The sequence below is a fragment of the Anthonomus grandis genome, chromosome 9, assembly GCF_022605725.1.
Source record: "Anthonomus grandis grandis chromosome 9, icAntGran1.3, whole genome shotgun sequence".
Lineage (NCBI taxonomy): Eukaryota > Metazoa > Arthropoda > Insecta > Coleoptera > Curculionidae > Anthonomus > Anthonomus grandis.
The window spans coordinates 25,541,548-25,563,967 of NC_065554.1; the positions used below are offsets into that span (position 1 = coordinate 25,541,548).

Here is a 22,420-nt window from a genome sequence, read left to right on the forward strand (position 1 = left end):
TATTTCTAATTTTATTTAGAGGGAGTTTCATGTTTAAAGTAAGTCACATAGTAATTTCTCTTTTTTTCCAAGCAAGCAAATTTAATTTTCTAGGCAGTGGAAGTCGGTTTTTATGAATGCTACGGAGTTGAAGCAATTTTACATTTATTCTAGGCAACTTAACGCTTTTACTATTTTTTTTCAGGCGCACTACTTGTTTCATTTAATGACCGTTTCTTATTTGATCCAGTCAAATAGCAATTCTCCAGTTTTACTTCAAGCATTTAGATTCCATTTTTTATGCAGTCAAAGTACGTTTTCCATTAATTCAGGGCATCTTTGTTTATTACAATTTAATGATTCAATGGATGAATAAGCTTGAAAGGGTGGAGTTTTGATGAAGAAGTAAACGAAAAACACCTTTTAGAGTCCTAACTGACGATTTTAAGCCACTACAATTGCCTGGAAGACATAAAAATTTACTTCAATTGCATTTTTCTTCTTCTTTCTTTACTTCTTCTTTTTTCTCTTTTCCATCTGCTTCTTCTTTATCTTGATAAGGATCACCTTCATTTCATTCATTCAATCATTTACCTCTATTTATTTCAATAATTACAGTGACCGGATAATACAATAACTACCATGCCTTTTAATTATTCTTCTTTTTTTAATCTTCTAGTAAGTTTCTCTTTATTCTTCTTCTTTTTCTGACTTATTTGTATAGCAGATCTTCCAACAAATTTAATGGGGTTTCAAAGATTATGAAACTGGTTCTGGTGTCACATAACAAATTACTTTTATGAAAAAGGTGGCCCATTCTATCCCAATTTAGTTCTTTCCATATAAAGAGGCGTTGAAATTGGAGCTTTTGGCTTACATATTGTCCTAGGTCTAATAAAAACACTTTTTTTCAATTTATTCTTTTACTTCAAAATACTTTATCAAAGTCTCTTAAATTGAAATTATAGTAATACAGGACGGAGCATTCAGAATACATATGCTCCTGTAACATTCTCGCTTATCAGGGTCGAATCCGACAATGCCAAAAACCGCAATAAATTAAAAACGTCTCACATTTAAAACCCAATTAGTCAGCAAAATATTCACATATTCGTACCTCCCCATACATACGAAAAGAGATACAATCAAAACAGAACATTCAATTTGCTAAGTCTAACCCTCGCGTAAAGTGCGCGCGATAGGGTTGCAAACAATGATTCATTACTACCCATTATTTTGATGAATCATGAATTTGCAGCGACAAATTTTGTGTCGGTTTGCTTTTAAATTAATGCCTCTGTCGGTCTTAATTATTATCTTTCGAATGGGCCGCTGCCGCTCGTTGTGTTGTTGTTGTTGTTAGGCAACGTCAGGGGCGCAGATCGAATATTTTACATCGGGGGTCGGAGGGGTTACTGACACCGCAAATGCGTTTTATGCAATTGTATTTTAAAGCAGTGAGGGCGGTAGGTTTTTTGCATCAACACCCCTTTTGAAATGCTAATCCTTAGGTGCAGTAGTAAGTAATTGCCTCTTCTTAAAAACTGATGGCAATCTTATTGATCCTAAAGCAATAGCTTCGTTCTTTAGTAACAAATTTCAATTATCACTCTAAACATACGCTCCATTACTCAGAATGACAGTGAAGAAATCTTTATGATAACTATGAAATTCCCTACTAAGTTCTACATTGTTCAGGCTGACTTTGTGCTTTCCATCTGACCAGTGTACCAGGCCTACCTGCTATCTTCTCTTGTTGAGATTTTCACCTGAATGCAGAATTCATAAGTAAACTCCTCTCATGAACCTATTATTCGAATCAGGCAGCATTAAAAAAAGCAAAAGTCATCACCTGTATTTTAAAAAAAGGTGAACAACAAAATAATAATCATAACCATAATAATCATAACCACCATGACCACTTTCATCTCTCTCGAACTCATGTCGAAGGTTTTTGAGAGGACAGTGTACAATAGACTGAAGAGTTTCATAGCTCAAATTAGAGTTTTAGTGGATCACCAATATGAATGGAGGCCAAAAAATTCAACCAAACTAAAATAGAAAATGGTCTGTAAATTGGATAAAGAAGAGATAGTTTATGCACCAAATTTTGATTTGACCAAAGCATTTGACATAATATACTATTGCTTCGATTTGGTTTTTTTAAGGTCACATCTAACTCACAGGGAGCAAATAGTGTGTTTTATGCAAGAAGGCAACTAGGATGGAAGGAGGTTCTATCCTGGCATCTCTTTTTTTATTCCTCTATGCCAATGAGATGGATAGGTCGATTGACATTGGGATAGTCTGTCTATAATAGAAAAGACTTTCTTTTGAGAAAAGATCATCTTCATTACAATCTTGTCCGCCTTATCTCTGTGTGGTCAATGAACGAAATATTGAAAAAATTAATGTAAGGGAAAAGTGAACGATTGATACAAGAATCAATAGGGATTCGTGAAGCAACTCTCACAAGAAGGCTAAAAAGGTTGATTTAAAGTAGCTTTGACAGAATTTATATATATAAGAGGAAGTACCTGTTTATTGGTCTGTGGAAACCAATTTCGTTGTCGTGACTTGTTCGATTTTAATAATTTGAAGGACCACTACTTTAAACATTAATTTATTAAAGTAGAAATGTAAATCAGTTACATATGTATTATTTAAACTAATTATTACAACTTATAAGAGAAACGTAAAACAAACGATTAAAATTAAATGTATTAAATTCAAAATTAATACATTTCATTTTTCTGTTGTGTATTTAAAAAATAAAATCAGGCAGCAACTCCTTTAGCAAATTTAGATTTTTATCATTGAGTTTAGCAGATCTAGGGTAGATGTAGATAATAATATTATTATTCGTCCACATTGTTAGTTTGGTTTAATGTAGGTCTTTTTGCCTACTTTATATATAATTGGGTTACTGGCAAAAATTGAGGAATTATTGTGAAGGTTATTTGAGTGCTATAATGAAAAGTGTATAGCAATGCATGGGCTTTAACAGCCCCTTCCTTGGGAGGGATGCTTAGTTCCAGCATTATATGTATGTAAATATTATAAACTATGTAAATGTTATAGAACAATATAATGATTTATTATTATTATTATTATTATTATTATTATTATTATTATTATTATTATTATTATTATTATTATTATTATTATTATTATTATTATTATTATTATTATTATTATTATTATAATTTATGCCACTGTTACGTAACGTGCAGAGACGCTACTTTCGCGTCGGCGTGTTGAAGAGGAGTCTGGTCCCCTTCCTTTCTTCCACCGAGCCACAGAACACAAATATAGAGAAATGTGTGTTGCCTAATGAACAGACAGAAATTCTGTTGACAGCTTTATTGACGTTGTTGACAAAGACGGGGGCATCCATCTTGGGTGGCGTGTGGCGGGAAATTTAAGCTTGATCTATTGCCTGGTATTTAAATTTCAAGTAATCTGCAGTTGCATTACAAAGTTGATGAGTTAACTGACGAGTGATAATTTAAATGTTGAGAAAAAATAAAAATATTGCATCTCAGACATCCCTCATCATTTTAGTCAAGAATTAACACATCAACTAAAATATTATTTAAGTTAAATTTGGTTCTCAAGACATTGCTTATTGCTTATTTAAGATATTTAGCTATAGATACTTACCAAGAATTATAAATTGGCCCGATAGATAAGGGACTAAATTTTAAATAAAAAAAACAAAGCTAAATTGTCTTTTAAATGTTTTATTTTAAGATGAATTTAAATAAATTTAACAAAGGGTTTTAAAAAGGGCATAAGAAAGTTACAATATATTCTAAATGAAATACTGCAAACTGTAAGTATGGTATTAATAACACCTTTTATGTAAAAAATAGAATTGTTGCAGGTATAAAGCATATTTTAACTGAAAATCCTAATTTCTGGAGTTTCAGAAAAAAATTGCCTGCTTTTTTTCGTTTCCATAAGTATAAAACATGATAAGAAATATGTAACAAACATACCTAAATAAAAAATTAAACATATATATTACAATTGCAATAAAATAATATATATCCACAAATTATGGAAAACAAAATATAAATCTCTTCTATAAATCTCTTATAAAGACAGAAACTGAACCTATCTCTTGAAATAAATCTGGCTTTTCATTGTAAATAAGTTAATTAATATTGACTAGATATAACACAAATACATATGTACGAGCAAAATATGACTTTTGATTAGTCACAATCGGGTAAAGATGTCACAAGTCAGTGGGGTTGTCTCCAGTAAGTATGCAACATGAAACATAAGAAAACAGATTAAGACAGTGTATTGTGTATACAATATTATATATTATCAGGTTAAAATTAAATCTCCTAAAAGTATTTCATCCTAATGATCCAAAATACATAAGTTTTCATTATTAGTAAGTATTGATTATCACATTAGTTATGATTACAATAATTAAGGTTCTAAATAATACTGTAAAGGATTTGATATTAGTCCATAATTTTACTTTAAGCTAATAATATGAATTTAATTATGGGCCAGTAAAAATAAAATAGGACTGTAAAAAGCATAGCGCATTTACTATCAAAATGTCTCAGGTAATTTAGGTATTTTAAAAAATAAGATATTACATACTAAAATCTTAGCTAAAAAGTTAAAAAACAAAATTATTCTGATTGTGTAGGTGTAGGATCATGAGTATTAAATGAGGATATTCAGGATTTTTGTTTTTTTAAAGGCATTTTAGATTGTCAAATATTTTTCTGTTTTTTAGAATGACCACTTAAAGATTGTTGTTGTCGTTTTGAAGTTGGCTTTTGATTTTATACTTTAAATATTTATAAATCAACCAAAACTTTTTCTCTAAATTGACTAAATGACCATGGCTATCCATCCATAAATGTGTATAATTTAAGGTGGATTAAGTCGATTAGGGAAATCAGTTTTTGAGAAGTATATGTCAATCTGTTTTCGTTAAATTGAACAAATAGGTATTGTGTTTATACTCCATGTGAATATCATTTCTACTTAAGAACCAGAAAAGTGTTTGGAGCAAACATTTTTAGTCGGACTTACATGACAGAAAAGATTTTTGTAAGGATGGATTCAATGGCAATTAAAAAAATTTCTGATTTCTGTGACTGTCTGGGCAATTCGTCATATATAAACTAGTGAATAAAGAATATTTGTATGAATATCTTAATCTAGATGAAAACAAGGAAAAGGAAATACTTCATATTTTCCCAGTGAAGGTTCAAGAATTAAAACTGAATTGTAAAAAAAAAGTTAAATTGAGAACAGTGACATAGATATGTCCAAAATAGGATTAAATCTATAATTATATCCTGGAAAATGATAATACATCCAAGATACACCTAAACATTATTAGAAAACACTTCCGTATGTCATAATTGAAATTTACCTGTCTCCTGCTCTATGTAGTTGCACGATGATTTGATGTTGGCACGTTTGTTAAAAAAAAGAATCAACCCAGAACTCAAAAAAACTACAAAAAGCTATAAAATTACTTAAAAACTTTAAATTGGAAGAAAATCATGAGGCTTGGCTTGTTTTCCAGTTTTCCACCCAAAGAAAACTTAAAAAAGACAATCGTCAAATACGACAGTTAAAATGTCACTATTGTCATATTTGATGTACGTCAAAAATTAGACAATCACAATCAATCGGCCATCTTGGGTGGCAGACTATTCCGCCCCGCCACATTCAACCTTCATACCGGTGCACGGAGCCGTCGATATAAGCTACCCAGGTATACGCGGTTGCCAAGAGGTGCATAATGTTTTCGATAATCATATAGGCCTCAACAGTACCTAATTGTTTTATTACTTCTAAGGAAGAAAGTACAGTGAGCCAAAATTATTTTTAAGTGAAAGGGGACATCTAATTTTTTTAATCTATTTTTCTATTACGCTAATTTTTTTTAATTATCTCCCTTCTGTACTTGCGTTTCACCGAAAATGGATGAACACTGAACTAACTGAAAAAGCTCCATCAGAACACTTCAGTTATCTCTGACTCTGGATCTATTAACAGCGATCTTTACATAGAGTGGATAGACCATTTTGTAATAGCTCGTTTAAAGATATAGTCCTAGTTTAGCAGAAGTGTACTCTATCAGTACTCTCATAGTAGTCACCACTGGACAGGAATTTTTTGGTTCCGCTTAAAACCACATATACGCAAGATGTGACAAATGGCACGTCAATAAGCTTGGTTTTCCAGTAACTTAGTTTCCATTAGCTGATTTGGTCTCAAAAACCTATACTACAATCGTTTTAATTAAAAGAACGGTACAAGCTTATAAAATTTGTTGTATACTATCATACAATCCGGATATATTTTCGAAACAAAAATTTGCACTTGCTCAGTTACAAGTTAACCAGATCAAAATCAAAGGCGTCTTAAATAAACTGCATCAAATTCAAATCAAACCAACACAGAAGATGAGTGGAGCTCCGATGATGATTTGCCTTTGTCAATTTCAAAGCACCAATCAGGGTAAAAGATTTCATTGCCTTTAAGAGGATCTGCTGAGCACCAAAACTTGTCAATGGAACATTCTCTGCTCAAACACCATCATCTAGATCAGGCTCATGAAATCCAACACATTGCCAAAAATATTATTTAACTTTGCTTCTCATAAAGTAATAAAGTAAGGCACTACCGAGACCAGTCAATGTTCACAGGAGGAAAATTCCATTTTACTAAGCAAGTCAATATACAAAGATCTAGAAGAACTATAAGCACTCAAGCAAACCCAAATCCAAAAACAAAAACTCTTGGATAATTCGAAAACGGAGCCCTAGAGAACCAAATCATTACACATTTTGTGCCCAGTTTGGACCGTGTATAAAACTTGTCAAAACTAATCCCACGAAGACTGTACAGTGTATTCTGGTTAAATATATTATACAGTGCATTCCAAAAGTTATGTCTAAATTCATTTAAAATTCAGGGGTGTGTTAAAAAGAAAAAAACGTTCGGACCCGTCGATTTTTATTTCAAGTTGCGCATTTTTGTACGTGAAGTTTGTATATACAGGGTTGCTCAAAAATAAATTACGACCATCAACTTAATTTTTTCAAATGAAAGCGCCTTTTTTTTATTTAATTTTTGAATTTCGCGGGAAATTCTACGTATGTTTCATGCATCATGTCCTATACCTAAAGTCAACAGTTATTGAAAAAAAGACGACCGAACATTATTATTGAAGTTCACCTTACGAGTCACCTTATCTCTGAGAATTTTTATACAGAGCAAAATTATATTGTCAAGTAAAAAGTGTACGAGCAAAGTCGCGGTTTTCACAATGGTAAAGTTAACGGAACGAGAAATTCTGTGCATGGTTGGGTTTGTTGATAGATGACGTACTCAAAGAGAAGCTGCTCAATTATTCAATGAAATCCATCCTGATCGTCCTCCGATATGTCAAAAGGTGGTGAGTAGAATAGAGGCTAAATTTAGAGAATTTGGTCATGTTAGAGATCTGCTTCTGAAATCTGGTCATCCTGCTCGAGATGAAAATGAACAAGTTGACGTTTTGCTTTCTCTGGAAGAAAATCCATGCACTCCTCTGTTGCAGATTGGGGCAAATTTACACATGGCGAAATCTATAGTTCACCGAATAGTTAAAAAGCACAAATATCACTCCTACAAAGTTATTCCTGTGCAAGAGTTATTTGATAACGATTTCGATAGGCGAAACGAGTTTTGAGAACACTTACAAAACATGTGCAATCTAAGTAATAATTTAGTAACAAATATTATTTTTTCCGATGAAGCCACGTTCTGTTTGAATGGCAGTGTGAACAGACAAAATTGTCGATAATGGGTAACAGAAAATCCGCATTGGATGATGGAGGTAAACACCCAGTACCCTCAAAAACTAAATGTGTGGTGTGGAATAGTTCTCGGAAGAGTAATAGGTGCCTTTTTCTTTGAACGGACTTTAACGGGACAAGTGTATCTCGATTTTTTCCAATTTGAATTAGTTCCAGCATTACTAGCTTTATTTCCAAATCCACTGGACCCAGACTATCCTGACGAAGAACTAATTTTCCAGCAAGATGGCGCTCCTCCGCACTATGCTGCCACTGTGCGTACATTTTTGGATGAAACCTTTCCCAATCGGTGGATAGGAAGGAGAGGACCCATCGAATGGCCTGCTAGGTCGCCTGACCTAATACCAATGGACTTTTTTTTTGTGGGGATACCTCAAGTCAAAGGTATTTGTTAATAGGCCAAATAATCTAGACGACTTGCAAGAGAGAATTCGCAGAGAAGTGCGCGCCATAGCTTCCTATCGTCTTTTTTCAATAACTGTTGACTTTAGGTATAGGACATGATGAATGAAACTACGTAGAATTCAAAGATGAAATAAAAAAAGGTGCTTTCATTTAAAAAAATTAAGTTGATGGTCGTAATTTATTTTTGAGCAACCCTGTATATACAAACTTCACGCACAAAAATGCGCAACTTGAAATAAAAATCGACGGGTCCGAGCGTTTTTTTTTCCAACACACCCCTGAATTTTAAATGAATTTAGGCATAACTTTTGGGATGCACTGTATATGCCACATCTGTTACTATATTGATGCCACCTAAATAAGTGAACAACCTATATGAGCACTCTCAGTTTGTGACTTTAATTTGTTACTATTTGTGTTTCTGTTAAGGAATAGTTAGGTATTGGCTATAAGGAAAATTTTGTATTCATTACCTTCGGTCATTGTGCATGCATAACAAGTTTATTTTATTCTCTAAAACTTACCAGCTCATGTTTCAAGTTTCGGTGCCAAACCCTTTCATCTCTTAAGGGGCGTAATGCCAAACCAAGTCACCATTGTTGTACCTCTGGTCTATGGTATTGACATTATCTACCTTCTTCATCCGATCTCTGGCATCTTGACTGTTAATGCAAACTTGACTATGAATGACATCAATTTTTCTACATAGCTCACCAACATAGCAACATCGGTTCGTTCGTCCTTGGACCAAAGCTACTCCAAATCGGCAGATTTATTCTTTTAATCAAAAGTCGTCAACGGTAGCGACTTCTCGGTATGGTGATAGGTATTAGGCCTCAACCAGTTTGCTAAAGTAGTCTATAATGAACACGATGTACTTATATCCCACATCTATGTATATACCAATATCATAATGCTATACCAATATGTATAGCATTTTTCCCGTTCTTTTGGGGCAAATATCACGTTTGCCTCAACCAATTCAGTTCATTTTAGCAAAAACTAATAAATAAATTCGGAAAATAATATTCTTATATATCGCTGCATTTCTCCTGATATCGTTACCCACGCCCTTGGAAATTCTTTAAACGGCTTATTACGTTATGGCGTGCCGTCAATTGCAAATGTCAAAGTTAAATTACATGGAAAACTACACGAATTTTATCGAGTTACATTATTTAAAGTGCATATTTTTCAAAGCACCGCCTTTTAGCCATGTATTGTGTGTATATTATTAGCATGTACTACATACGTTGCGTTCGAATAGAAAAAGTAAAACAAGTCCCTACGAGCGCCATGTTAGAATGCAATTATGGAAAAATGAGATGTTGTAGGGAGTAAATAATTTTTTTCATGTTTTGAGTTGATGTTTTAGGGTAAGTTATGGGGTTTTAGTTAAATGAGGTTCTAATTTAAAATGGACCTAGTGGAGTCACTGCAGGAAATGTATATAGGTACTAGCGACATAGCAGGGGTGTCATATCTTATAGAGATAAATAACATACATATTAATAGCTGACGATATACTTTGGTGGCTCTATTAGGATTCTATGAGGAGGCTTATACAGACGATGAATATGGGTTATAGTGACAGGCAAATGAACAGTATCAGAAGCCTTAGCAAATTAAGAAAAAGGTCAAGTACTTATGTATACTGTAGATTCAGAAGTAGGTGCTTGCATCCTAGGTAAAGATGAGCGATATTGGCATCTATTTTAGTGGTAAAAATTATGAATACTTAAGGTAAAAGTCGCTAATAAAGAAATTGTAGTTTTTAGGCAAAAAAACAAGATATCATAAAAAATACTTAAGACCTTTATTCGTACAAAAATAGTACATTTCAGAAATCATTTTCTTGAACATCATTATTAATGAAACTGTAGAAAACAAATTCTTTTGCGGCTGCAACAAAGGTAGACATTACAAGACTTGCACCTAGCAAAAGTGCGCTAATTGCATCCTGAAAATCTAGATTTTGAACGCGGTTTTTGTTTATAGCTAAAATCACGACTGTCCTTTACCGAGCTTTCCAAATTATCAGTAGTGTTACTATTTTTAAGAACAAGTGCCATAGTAATAGAAAATTTGAACTCAAAGTAATCCGTTGTTTCCTTGCTCGATAAATCAGCAACCACAGAGAAGTCCATTTATTGATTCGCTGTTAAAATATTTTCCAATGATTCTGTCTAGTAGATCGACTTCACCTTATAGGCATTATAATCTGTAACAGTAACAGGTTTGATATATATCGATGTGTTTATTTCAGGCTTTTGACCATCTTTAGGTTCTACATCAGAACCTAATGAGGCAAAGTGAGCAGGCTTATTGTCGAACCACTTCACCAATATGATCCTCTTCTAACAAGAAAGATCCTCTTCCTTTTTCTTTGAGTTTATTATCGCTGGGTAAAGCTGCCTTTTTAGTAACCTCATGATTAATCCAGTCTTAATGTAATCTGACACTAACGAAGGGAATCAAGGAGTGGAATTTGAAGTGAAGTAGCGATCTGTAAATATAGAAACTCCTGTAAGAACTGTATTGGATAGTTTCAATACCATGCGGATATATTCAATACATCAGTATCAAAGCTGACTCAACAGACGCACCTCGTACATTTAAAAGCCAAGTACATGATGAGGTTTTCCGCGGATGAATTGTTTCGTGTGAACATAACTAGTAAATGGCATGATTTGCTCATCGAAAGAGGTTTCAGCCGTTCTTTCATTTAAAAGACATTCCTTCAGCACGTTGTTAAGTAGAAGTCGTATTTTTCAGTGTCTTTCCAATGATCAACAGATCTCAGTTGGTCTCATCGTGGTCTTTTTCTAGTGATATTATCAGCGATGATGGGAACCATTGTGTCACGCTTAAAACATTGAAGGGCTAGAACTAGCATTGTCATGGAACTATGGGAAGTTTGTTTGATTGCAACATCTCTGATGCAATGATGCCAAATGCTTATGTAGAAATAACAAAAAAAACACTATATGTATATCATAAAAATTTATTTATTTTAATAGGCACAAAATAATACTGCTCTTCTTCTTTTATAAATTATGAATTATTTTTTAATAAAATGTGATCAGTTACTCTATAAAGTCCATATTAAAATATATAAGTCCATATTTAAAGTTAAATGATTGTTGATATTAGAGAAAAGGGCAACAACATGGCAACGCCGCTTGATCGCATTATTGATGCTACCGACACAAGGAAACTTTACCAGTGGCGTCGTCAAAAATGATTTACCTGATAAATATTTATTAATAATAGATTATGCTTTACATATACACAATTTTACCGTTTATGAAAAGCATGGTAATTAAATATTTTATAGATTTTATAATAATTCAGGTTTAAAGAGATAAATTTTTAACATACTATTTCTCTGCCAAGACTACAATAAAATCAGTCCTATTAATAAAAACAAGGGAACAAACTTTTTTAATTTTTTATAGTCTATTATTAGATAAGTATTTTCAGAGAGATACTCAAATTTAAAAATATAAAGATTTTTGTATTTCACACACTTTACAGTCAAGCTTTTAGGTTTATTTCTATTCTACAATCGCCTATTCTACGTTTATGACGACGTTTCTCCGTCTCTGATATCATCTTATAACAGCAGTTGCCCAGTAAAAACTTTATATATACCGAATGTTAACATAAAGCCATTTGACAGAATGACATTTCACGCATCAGTGAGGTTTTGCTTACGGTGTTGCCATTCCAAATTTTTTGGTTTCAGGAATAAAAACGATATTAATTTTTTTTTTATTTGAAAATATTATTTTTGCTCTTAGATGCGTTTTTATTTTTAATCCTAAATATGTGTTGAAAATTTCCTCTTTGAAAATGTGTGTAAGCTTAACATGAGAGAATCGGAGAATATTTTTGTAAGCAAAACCTCCCCTTGCCCCTAGGCACACGTTGAACTCCTGAAAAGTTGTTGCTTACTTATTCTAGTCGTTCAATGTTCTAAGGTCTCACGGGATGACTACATACGCAACCGGGGAAAGATCCTGGAAAATATCGGACATTTTAAGCAGTGACGTACATGAGCACCGATTGATCTTCAAACTGACCACTCACTTCTAAGTCCCATATCTGAAAAATTACTAGGAACATTCACTTGAATTGAAAAGGACAATATTCCAAGGAGTGTTCTCTATTATTTTTATTTAAGGTTTAAAGCAATTTAAGCAATAGTTTTAGAATTATCAGAGATATTAACGAGTGAAGTTAGAAGAACTGATCTTTCTTTTTTATCACATTCTTGATAATAAAATCGATTCTGGACTGGTAAGTAGTCTGGATATCAAAAATAATGATTCCTTATGTTTGCGTTATAATCAATTAACTAATTCTACGTTGACAATGGTTAGCTGAAAAGTTCCATTTAGGCTTGGATTTTATGTCTCTTTGTTTTAATGATTGTGTCAAATTTGAAAGAGTGATACGTAGCTACTGTAATTATAAGGAACTTTTTAATAATTTAATCACTGATACACAAAGACCTTGATAACCAATATACTCTTGGTAGGCTTGACATTTTTAAATATTATTTTATACATTGCTGAGCTATATTCAGAAGATAAGTTTAATTAATTTTTCAATTTATTCCAGGCATTTGCAGTAATCGTTTATATTTTTTAAGCACTTTTGTGGAAAGCTATTTTTTTAATGAATTCTAGGCATTTGGGTAATTTTTGAAGTCTTCCAGGAATTATAAATAATTGTCCATGTCCTAAGAATATTTAAAAAATTGATTCTGGGCTTCCCTTATCATTTTATTCAATTCTGTTTTATTACTTTTCATTAATTAGATTTTATTCCATTCTCGCTGTAATTTTCTTCCATGTATTTGAAGCTATTTTTGTTTTGTTTTTCGTTTTTGTACGCATCTCATTAGTTTCCTTGTTATTTCTTTACCTTGTCTATTTTTTCCTTTACATTTCTTTAAATTTGGCTGCAGTAACTTTTGCTGGTCTCTCAGTGTATTAAGGCTTGTACTACTATCTAAATAAATTTCTAGTATGGAGCATTCGGCCATAAACTCTCCATAATAATTGAAAGCGTCACTTTACGAGGCTTATTTCCAAATTTATTAATGGATTTCCTCAAATTTGTCAGGTTTCTGAATGCGTTTCTTTAATTTCCTTATTATTCCCTACTTTGTTAAGCTTTTTTTTCATTTACCCTTGTTCTTCTTTGTCCCTTGTTAGAGTGAAAATACTATTCCAATGATTCTACGGATTCTCCAATGATTTCACGGTACTACTTACAATTATATAAGCTGTTGCTTTTACGAGCTTAAGAAAGTCAACTCATTTTCAAGTGATTAAATAAGGACTTAACTTTAATCAAGATAAGAAAAAGCTACAAATTTAGTTTCAGTTTTATTCCAGATTCTAGCAGTAATCTTTTATATTTTTTCAAGGGTTATTTTTTTTAATGAATTTTAGGTTTTTGGGGTCATTTTTAAAGTCTTTCAGGAATTGAAAATATTTTTCCATGTCAGCAAGAATATTGGAAAAATTTGATTTCAGGCTTCCCTAATGATTTTATTCCATTTGGATTTGTCACTTTTCGTTTATTAGAATTTATTTCATTGTATTTTTTTTTAGTATTTGAGGCTATTTTTGTTTTAGGTCTCATGTTTTCTCATTTCTTTTTTAGTTTCGTTTTTTACTTTATTTTGTTTTTTTCTTTACATTTGTTTCAATTTGGCTGCAGTAACTTTTGCTGGTGTTTAGGCTTGTATAACTGTTGATAACTATAGAAATAACTATTTAGTAGGGGGCATTTTGCTCATAGTTCTAGCATTTATAAACTTTCCATAACCACTAAAAGCGTCGCTTTACTAGGCTTATTGCAAAATTTATTTCCATAAAGTTGTCAGGTTTCTGAGTGCGTTTCTTTATTGTTTCTCTACTTTATTTAGCTTTTTTTTCGTTTACGTTTCTTGTTCTTTATCTTTTCTGAGAGTGAAAATGCTACTATAATGATACTCTCTGAATAGACCACGTGACTACATACAATTGATGAGAAGGTCACCTCATTGTCAATTGATTAAATAAGAACTTGACTTTAAATTAATCTTCTTTTAAGAATAAGCAAAATGAGAAAAAGCTGAAAAAATTGAAAATTGCATCCAGGCAGTTGGAAATATAGTAAAATTCTTCGGAAATATATTTTTTCAAACTCATAAGACTCCTTTACTGTATCCGCATAGACCGGAGGAGTAAAATGATTGAATTGATTCAAGTTGTTTTGACGTACCCACTTCTTAAAAGAGTCTGAAAGTAAACGTGCTCAAGGTTCGTTGTCCGAAAAAAATTAACAAAATAAATGAAAATTCTTAGTGTTTATCAATAGAAAAGACAATTGACGTTTCCATCTGTCAAATATTAGGGAAAATAACAAATATATATCATCGTCTTTTTTACTTACTTACTTCTTTTTCATCGTCAAGGTTACTTATCCTTGGAAAATTTAAAAACTAATTTTTTTTTGCGGGTTGTAATACGATTTTGATCCTAGGTAATTCATTAATTATCAGTTATGTCCAGGCATTTTAGGTTTATCCTTGTAATTGGAAAATTTATTAAAGTTCAGTTGTCTCCAAGCTTGTAATACTGGTTTCTCCTTAAGAAAATTATAAATTCATGTTACTTCCAGGCTTTTATATCCCTAAAAACATCAGAAATTTAGCATTTTAATACTAATCCATTCTTGGGAAGTTTATAAATTTAGGATATTTCTAGGTTTGTTAATCCTTTAAACATTTTGAAAATCATGATTTCTTTAAGCTTGTTTTGACGATAAAAATTTGCTATTTTAAAGCCCTGTTCAAAGAACTAATATAGACGTGAATTCTTAAGGATGACAACTTTTAATAGTTTTTATAATTAAAATTGATTGTTTTAAAAATAAATGTCCGTTTTTCTGATAATTTTTATAATTTTCAGTATAAAAGATCGACTGACGAATCAAAATCCCCAATTTGGGGACCATATAACGCCAACAAAGAATCAAAATACGTAGAGCTAGTAATAGTGGTGGACAACAGAGAATTTAAAGAACTAGAAGAGAGTACACGCAGAGTCTTAGACCATTGCAAAAATATTGCTAATATCATCAATGGGGTAAGCTCAAACCATGTTTCTCAATAATATCCTTAAAATAATTTTTTTAGCTTTATTCTCCCTTAAATATTTTCATAGCCCTTGTGGGGGTGGTAATATGGAGTGAGTATGACGAAATCACTTTTTCCAAGAACGGCGACGACACCCTCAAGAGCTTATTGCATTATAGGAAAGATCGTCTTATCCTAGAACATCCAAACGATAATGCACAACAGCTAACGTAAGCAACTTTTAAGTACAATTTAATAATAATTATAATAGCAACAATACTTTTGTAGTAAATTCAGTTTTGACCAAGGTGTAGTGGGAAAAGCCTTGAAGGGACCGATGTGTACTTACGAATATTCTGGTGGAGTTAGTATGGATCATTCGCCAACAGTTGGTTTGGTTGATACTACCATTGCTCATGAAATGGGACATAATTTTGGTAAGTTGATGAATTCCAACCATTCGTTTTTGAAAATCTGGCTCGAAGGACCAAAAAATTATTTAAAATCTGTCAATAATTATGAAAATAGAAGCGCGAAATACTTTTAGGTCAGTTTTTTATTAAAATAAGAATATCTGAAAAAATAAATTACATATTTAGAAATAAATCCAATTCTAAAATCTAAATATTAAGAAATAAATCCAAAAAGTTATGAAATTTGGCAAACACTGTTGTATAATTTTAATAAATTTTCATTCAAAGGGGCTTAATAATATTGCAAAACAATAAATTTATATAAATTTAAAAATAAAAAAACATAAAACTTACAAGATAACATTTTGCTAAAATTGATAATAAATAAATCTGGTTTAAGGAACCCAGAAAAAATGAATATTGTGTATAAGGAATGCAGAAGAAAAGTACAAAACCATATTTAAATAACCAATTTATTAGATCAAATTATACATATCAAGTACCAGAAGCAGTACATAAATGGTAAGTAAAATCCGGTTCGAAGGACCAAAAAATATTTCTTAGAATTCAAAAATCCTGCGAACATGTAAAGGAGTTTTTAAAATTTTTTCCAGACTGTTGAAGGTTTTTTTAGATATCTTTCAGGTATAAAAGTGAAAGAAGGAGTCAAAATTATTTAAAAATGCCTGGAAATCTTGGAAATAAAAAAAAAAACTAGTAATATATTATAGCAACCCAAAGAGAGAATTTTGTAATTATTCCAGGCAGTTAAAGGTTTATTAAAATATCTTTAAGGCAGCCAAAGAAGCAGTGAAACTACTAACTAAGTAATAAAAATTACTGCCTGTGAGAACCAAATAAAATTATTATACTGAATTAAAAAATTATATATAATATTCCGAATTTATATAAAAAGCAAAAAAATTACTTAAAATACCTGAAAGAAATTAAACGTTGGCTAAACTCGTTTTATTTAGGTCTCTTGGTATATTTGTTATTTTCTCGAATATTTGACAGATGGAAGCGTCAATTGTCTTTGATAAATACTATTTAAGAATTTAGATTTATTTTATAAATTTTTTTTCGCCTCTGTTTTTTTATTTAAATATATGCCTATAATATTTCTTTAAAATAAAAAAAATGTCGTTTAAAACCACCACTATACATTGGGAAACAATAATTGAATTCAAGTCACAAAAACTTGTTGTGTTCATCCACTTTTAGTTTTAATATGGCAACATGGGTGCAATCAATAGGACCTGTAACACCAGGGAAATTGGATCTCTCCATAAATGTTAATTTATTAATTTGTCTCTATATTTGAAATATCTCATCTCCTATATTTGAAAAATGAATCGATCAGCAAGGTGATTGTCAATAATTTCAGTAATTTTATGGATCCAACGACTTGCAGTAGTTCCGCTAATTCCAAATTTAAAATCTTGTCCAATGCTTCTTTGGTAACAATCTGTGGCATAAAATCTTGACATACTAAAACTGCCCATTCAATGTTAACTCTACTTCCTCTGCCTCTATTATTAACAGAAGGTTGTGAAAATAGGGTCGAATTAGATTTATTAGTTGTTTTTAAGAAAGCTTCTTGATAATATACTAATGAAAACCTGGTATGACTATTGGAAAAAAATCAATGCAACAAATACGTTTAAAAAAGGATGCTGGCACATTATGCAGGTATTAAATAAGGAAGAAGATATATCGTCTGGTGCATACGATATACCCAAGCGTATCGTCGACAAATCGTTAAGAACCAGGCAATCCGCAAGACACTCACGATTAAAAATTTTATTTAGAATCAGACATATCGAGTAATTGTGTTGAATCGTAATTTTAGAATCCCAGTGCTGCATATCTGGTGCGCAGTCTCCTGTGCCCTAGTTGTGACGTGGCAAATGAAACATCATATTATTTTATAGAATAATGCGTAAGAACGTTTAATAAATTGCTTCAATTGACTTTAAATGAATTACAATATATGCAGAATATTTCGGGAAGTTAACTGCGCTTTAATGCCTCCAAATACCCTCGTTAATAAGAAAAATCTAATTAAAAATATGAATATTCCACCCTCAAAAATATTTGAAATAATCTTAAAAATAAAAATTTACCCTTTCGTTTTATTAGGCAGTTTAAAATGTCTAAAACGTCCTTAAAAACAAGAAATTTCATTTACAACCGCAAGAATGACCGTTCTATTGATAGTAAACCGAAGGCGCCGGGAATATTGGGCGATTAAAACGTATTTTGCCGCCCTTTTTACTGCCGTTTTACACTCTGGTCGGTTTAACTCGTTAATAAAATGTACAGGGATGCGATTAATATCTGCAGTTACGTTCGCCCTAAATAAATTGGACGTAAAACCGCGAGCGAGTATAGAGAAAGCAGTGAATTTTCACGCAAAAACTGTTTTATATTTATATATATATACTTTTTTTGAAAAATCATTGTAAAATTTTATAAACAGTGTATGCCAGTGCAAAAGTTAAATGGTTTAGAATATCGCGCGACATCTCTGGAGACGCGTGAAAAGTTAGCGAAGCTTTGCCACTAGGGGGCCAGTTCAATCAGAACATTGGCGCGACTTTTAAATCGTAAATAAATACAGTATAAGTAAATATTTTTACTAGTTTTATGTAATGGTATTTAGTGTGTACGTGAGTAAGAAATCAGTTGACTATTTGTGTGTAACGCAATGTATAATTGTATAATCATGACTTGAGAATAAGATTGCAGGAAAGAAGAGAGGACTATTTTTACTAAAATAGCAAGTGAGAAAAAATATGAAGATGGTACAGTTAAATTGTCAAATCGTTTGTGTAGGGCTGACAAGTTGTAGGGTACACGCTAAAAAGACAGCGTAATGTATAGCGGGTAAGACTGCGCCGTTTTCCATAAATAATTTTATCTAGAAAATCTAACAACCCAAGCAACACATCATATATTATTATCGTTAAATATAAATTTATTCAACGAATTTTTGGTTTTGGTATATTTATCAATCATATATGGTTAAGGTATATTTATTAAACTGCAGAATATACGTATATCATATACGATTCTATTTACAAAAGGAAGAACATTTTGGTATTGAAAAAAGTGGACACGGGATTTACATTTCTAGTTTTTGAACTCGGTTACTACACCTCATATATTTGATGAAATTCTTTTGAAAAATCACTGTCTTTTGTCCACATTGTATAATCTAAAAACGCTATTTTTATACTAAATATTAATATATAAAATGATATCAAATTTAAATAAACGGTCTTACTAAATTAAATATTGAATATATATGTTCTGCAAAAACATTGTTTTTCAACAACTCAACCCTTAGCCCCCCACCCACCCTAAACATTTACCCAGTAAGAATGTCTTTTAAAAAATCACCGTTTTCATATAACATCCAATCTAATGGCATTGTTTTTGTATTAAAAATTTATGAATAAATTTATTATTATATAAAATTTGAATAAACAAATTATATTATTACATTAGATATTAATGACAAAATCAGCTGTTATTCATGCGTATTATTCTGGAAAATAATGATTTTTTATAACAATTCCTTACTGGTAAGTTGTGTGGGGTGGGTGGGGGGCTAAGGGTGAGGTCATTGAAAAATAGTTTTTTTGCAGAAGATAATTGCCTAAAAAAAATGGTTTTTAAGAAAATTATAGGTGATCACATAATCTTAAGGTTTTCGAGTAAACCGTGAAAAAACTGAATTTATTTCTCGAAAGCAAGCGTATCAATATAAAAATTGCAGTAGTTGTACCACTCTTTATCGCAAATAAGTGAAAATTCAGTTTTTTAAGATGTCATTGAATTTAAGAAAAAATTTAAATTTTTTTTTGTTCCAGACAACTTTTCATTATCAAGGCTCAAAAATACAGTTTTTAAATTAAAACTATTGGTATATTTATTAACCGTATATGGCCAAGGTATATTTATTAAACCATAAAATATACGTATGTCATATACTATTCTGTAGGGCAATTACTTGCCAATATTTGGTAATTTTATTATTATCTTTAGGACTTAGATGACTCAAAAATAAATATGTCCAAACATTTTTTGCTTCTCATAATATATTTTTATTCCTCGGTAAGATTTTTATCCCACTCAATACACATACAATGAAGTACTGAATAAACCAATAACATAAAAATTATTTTCCAAAAAAGAAACTCGTGTAAATCACTTTAATCCCTTCGCCTCCCGTTAATCCATATAACATGACGCAAAGTGGGCACTCCAATCATGAACCATAAAACCCTCATTTTTCCTCAATGACATGTTTGCATAATAATATCGTATATTTCATGAAGGGCAGGCAAATATAGTATGCAAATAAAAGGGCAAATTCTAGGCAAAGTTCTCGCCCTCCACTACCCCTTGCCATTCCGCCATAACGTTTCGAAAGCCATAACTTTGCCAGTTTTACGAGCCGTATGTAGTAATATGTATGCCTACCATCATTAAATGAAATTTTATAAAGCGTTTTCGAAAATGGCGCGCCCGTTTATTTTTATTTTATGACACGTAAATTGGGGAGGGAGGGCGGACGCGTTTTTGCTTAATTGAATATTATTTTGACGGGCTGAAGGGGTGAGTCATGGACAGTTGAATCCCCAACGTATCAACAAAACGAATTATTGCTGGTTTTAATGCAATTTACATAAGCGCGTGTGGGTTTATATATATATAGGTATATTCAGACGTAGTCCTGGAAAGTTTTGGGGACAACTATTTTCCAGGCTCTGGCACGACGTAAATATTTTCCATCTACCACCTCTCCGAATTAGCTGTAGTTTACTGGATTCGCTACAGGAAGTTTTCGAGTTATTTTAGGGACAATTTTGTACTTAACCGGGACATACGTTTTTACTATTTATGCGGCTGCTTATTAAAATGGACAGTTAAAGTTCTGAACATTTCTTAATTTATATTGAGAATTTTCGAAATTTTTTATGTAAAATAAGTTTTTTTATAGAATCTATAAACAGAACTCTTAAGAAGCCTACAATTAAGTGTTTTAAAATTCGCCTTCACTATCCATCTATACTATAATTTTTAATATAATATTACAGAAAGTACTTGGAATGAATCTCGTATACAAATGGAGAAAAACAAGCAAGTCACGATCTTACAAACATTTATTATCGACGACACGTGTTTCGCTCTATTAGAGAATCATCAGGTCTAATACTAAAACACCAAAATACACATCACATTTTACATACAATTCAATTTTGTGTAAAATGTGATGTGTATTTGGTGTCTTAGTTTTAGACCTGATGATTCTCTAATAGAGCGAAATACGTATCGTCGATAATAAGTGTTTGTGAGACCGTAACTTGGTTGTTTTTCTTCGTTTGCTTATGTTGTACCTGGTCTCTTTGAGAAAATGGATGAAGCCTTTTTGTTGATGAATCTCGTATGTGCCGGTATATTTTGAGAAAGTTTTGTAAATATTTCTGGTTTATCTTAATGTATTATGATTAGTTTCCTAAAAACTACCTAATTCACAGTCCCTTTTTAAATATTTCAAACATTTGATGCAATTTAAAAAAAATTACACAAAAATTAGCAAAACAAAATTCCATAATAATTTGGTGCCTGGAAAATTAATTCTTTCAACTTTACATTTCTTCCAAAAGTTTTCTGTTAATTCCTATTATTAGGAAAAAAATGCTTTAAAGAATAAAAATATCACTCCTTTTGAATTGTCTGGAAATTTAATTAAACTGCGTCCAAAAATGAATTATTCGAACTTTCTTCGTATTTTCTCTCGAGGAAAGCTGGTTCAAAAAACAATCAAATAAATAAATAAATAAATAAATAATGTCTTTATTATACCAAAATATACAAAAAGCGAAGTCTAGCCTAGGGCTAATCAACTTACAACAATAGACAACATATCAAAGATCTTTAATCTAAAATTGATGAAACCTCTTATTATAAATTTACCAAAATAATCGCTACAACTTTTCGTAAAAACTTCACTTTTAATTCCATTAATATGTTAATTGAAACTAATGATATCATACTCATTGTCAGTCGGTGCGGGACGTTGTCGTCGTTCGTTATCGCATTAACCGTACGTGACTCGAAAAAAAAAAATTTGTCCAGCATCCCTCCTCTTTCTCCCACCCCCCCCCCCCCCTTTTGGATAATGCGAATTCAATTTAGGGGCCGGTTCCGTAAAAAAGTTCTCGAGTTAGTTGCGTTTTCTGTACACGTTTTTGGATCTTTTTACTGCCGTATCCGGGGTTGAAAATACTCGGTGACTTGTAAGGAAAAGGAGGTTTCCTAATGAAATAATACGTCTCGGAACTCGTACTGAAGGCGTTTTTTTGAGTTTTAATTTAAAAAAAAAATTAGGTTCGAATTCCTGTAAAAAGTCCTATGGTTAGAACCTTTGGTGTGACCCTCAAATTACAATTTTACTAATAATCAAAAGTCCTTATTTTTAGTCTCGGCACAGGTTTCGCTAATATATTCAAGTTTTTGGTTTTTGGTAAAACTGTCTCGTAATTTCCTGTAAAAAGGTTTGAAAAAAACGTTGGGTCACCAATATGTATAGTATCTCATCTAAATATTTCCAAATATCC

At 31.7% G+C, this 22,420-nt stretch overlaps 1 protein-coding gene across 1 annotated transcript; it reads left to right on the top strand.

Annotated features, from left to right (window-relative positions):
• Nucleotides 1-1,406: 1,406 nt before the first annotated feature.
• On the top strand, nucleotides 1,407-21,012 carry LOC126740158 (snake venom metalloproteinase atroxase-like). The gene is made up of 5 exons (XM_050446088.1): nucleotides 1,407-1,445; nucleotides 15,209-15,385; nucleotides 15,436-15,605; nucleotides 15,664-15,812; nucleotides 20,897-21,012. The coding sequence occupies exons 1-5, from the start codon at nucleotides 1,407-1,409 to the stop codon at nucleotides 21,010-21,012; spliced, it is 651 nt and encodes a 216-aa protein (XP_050302045.1).
• Nucleotides 21,013-22,420: the final 1,408 nt, after the last annotated feature.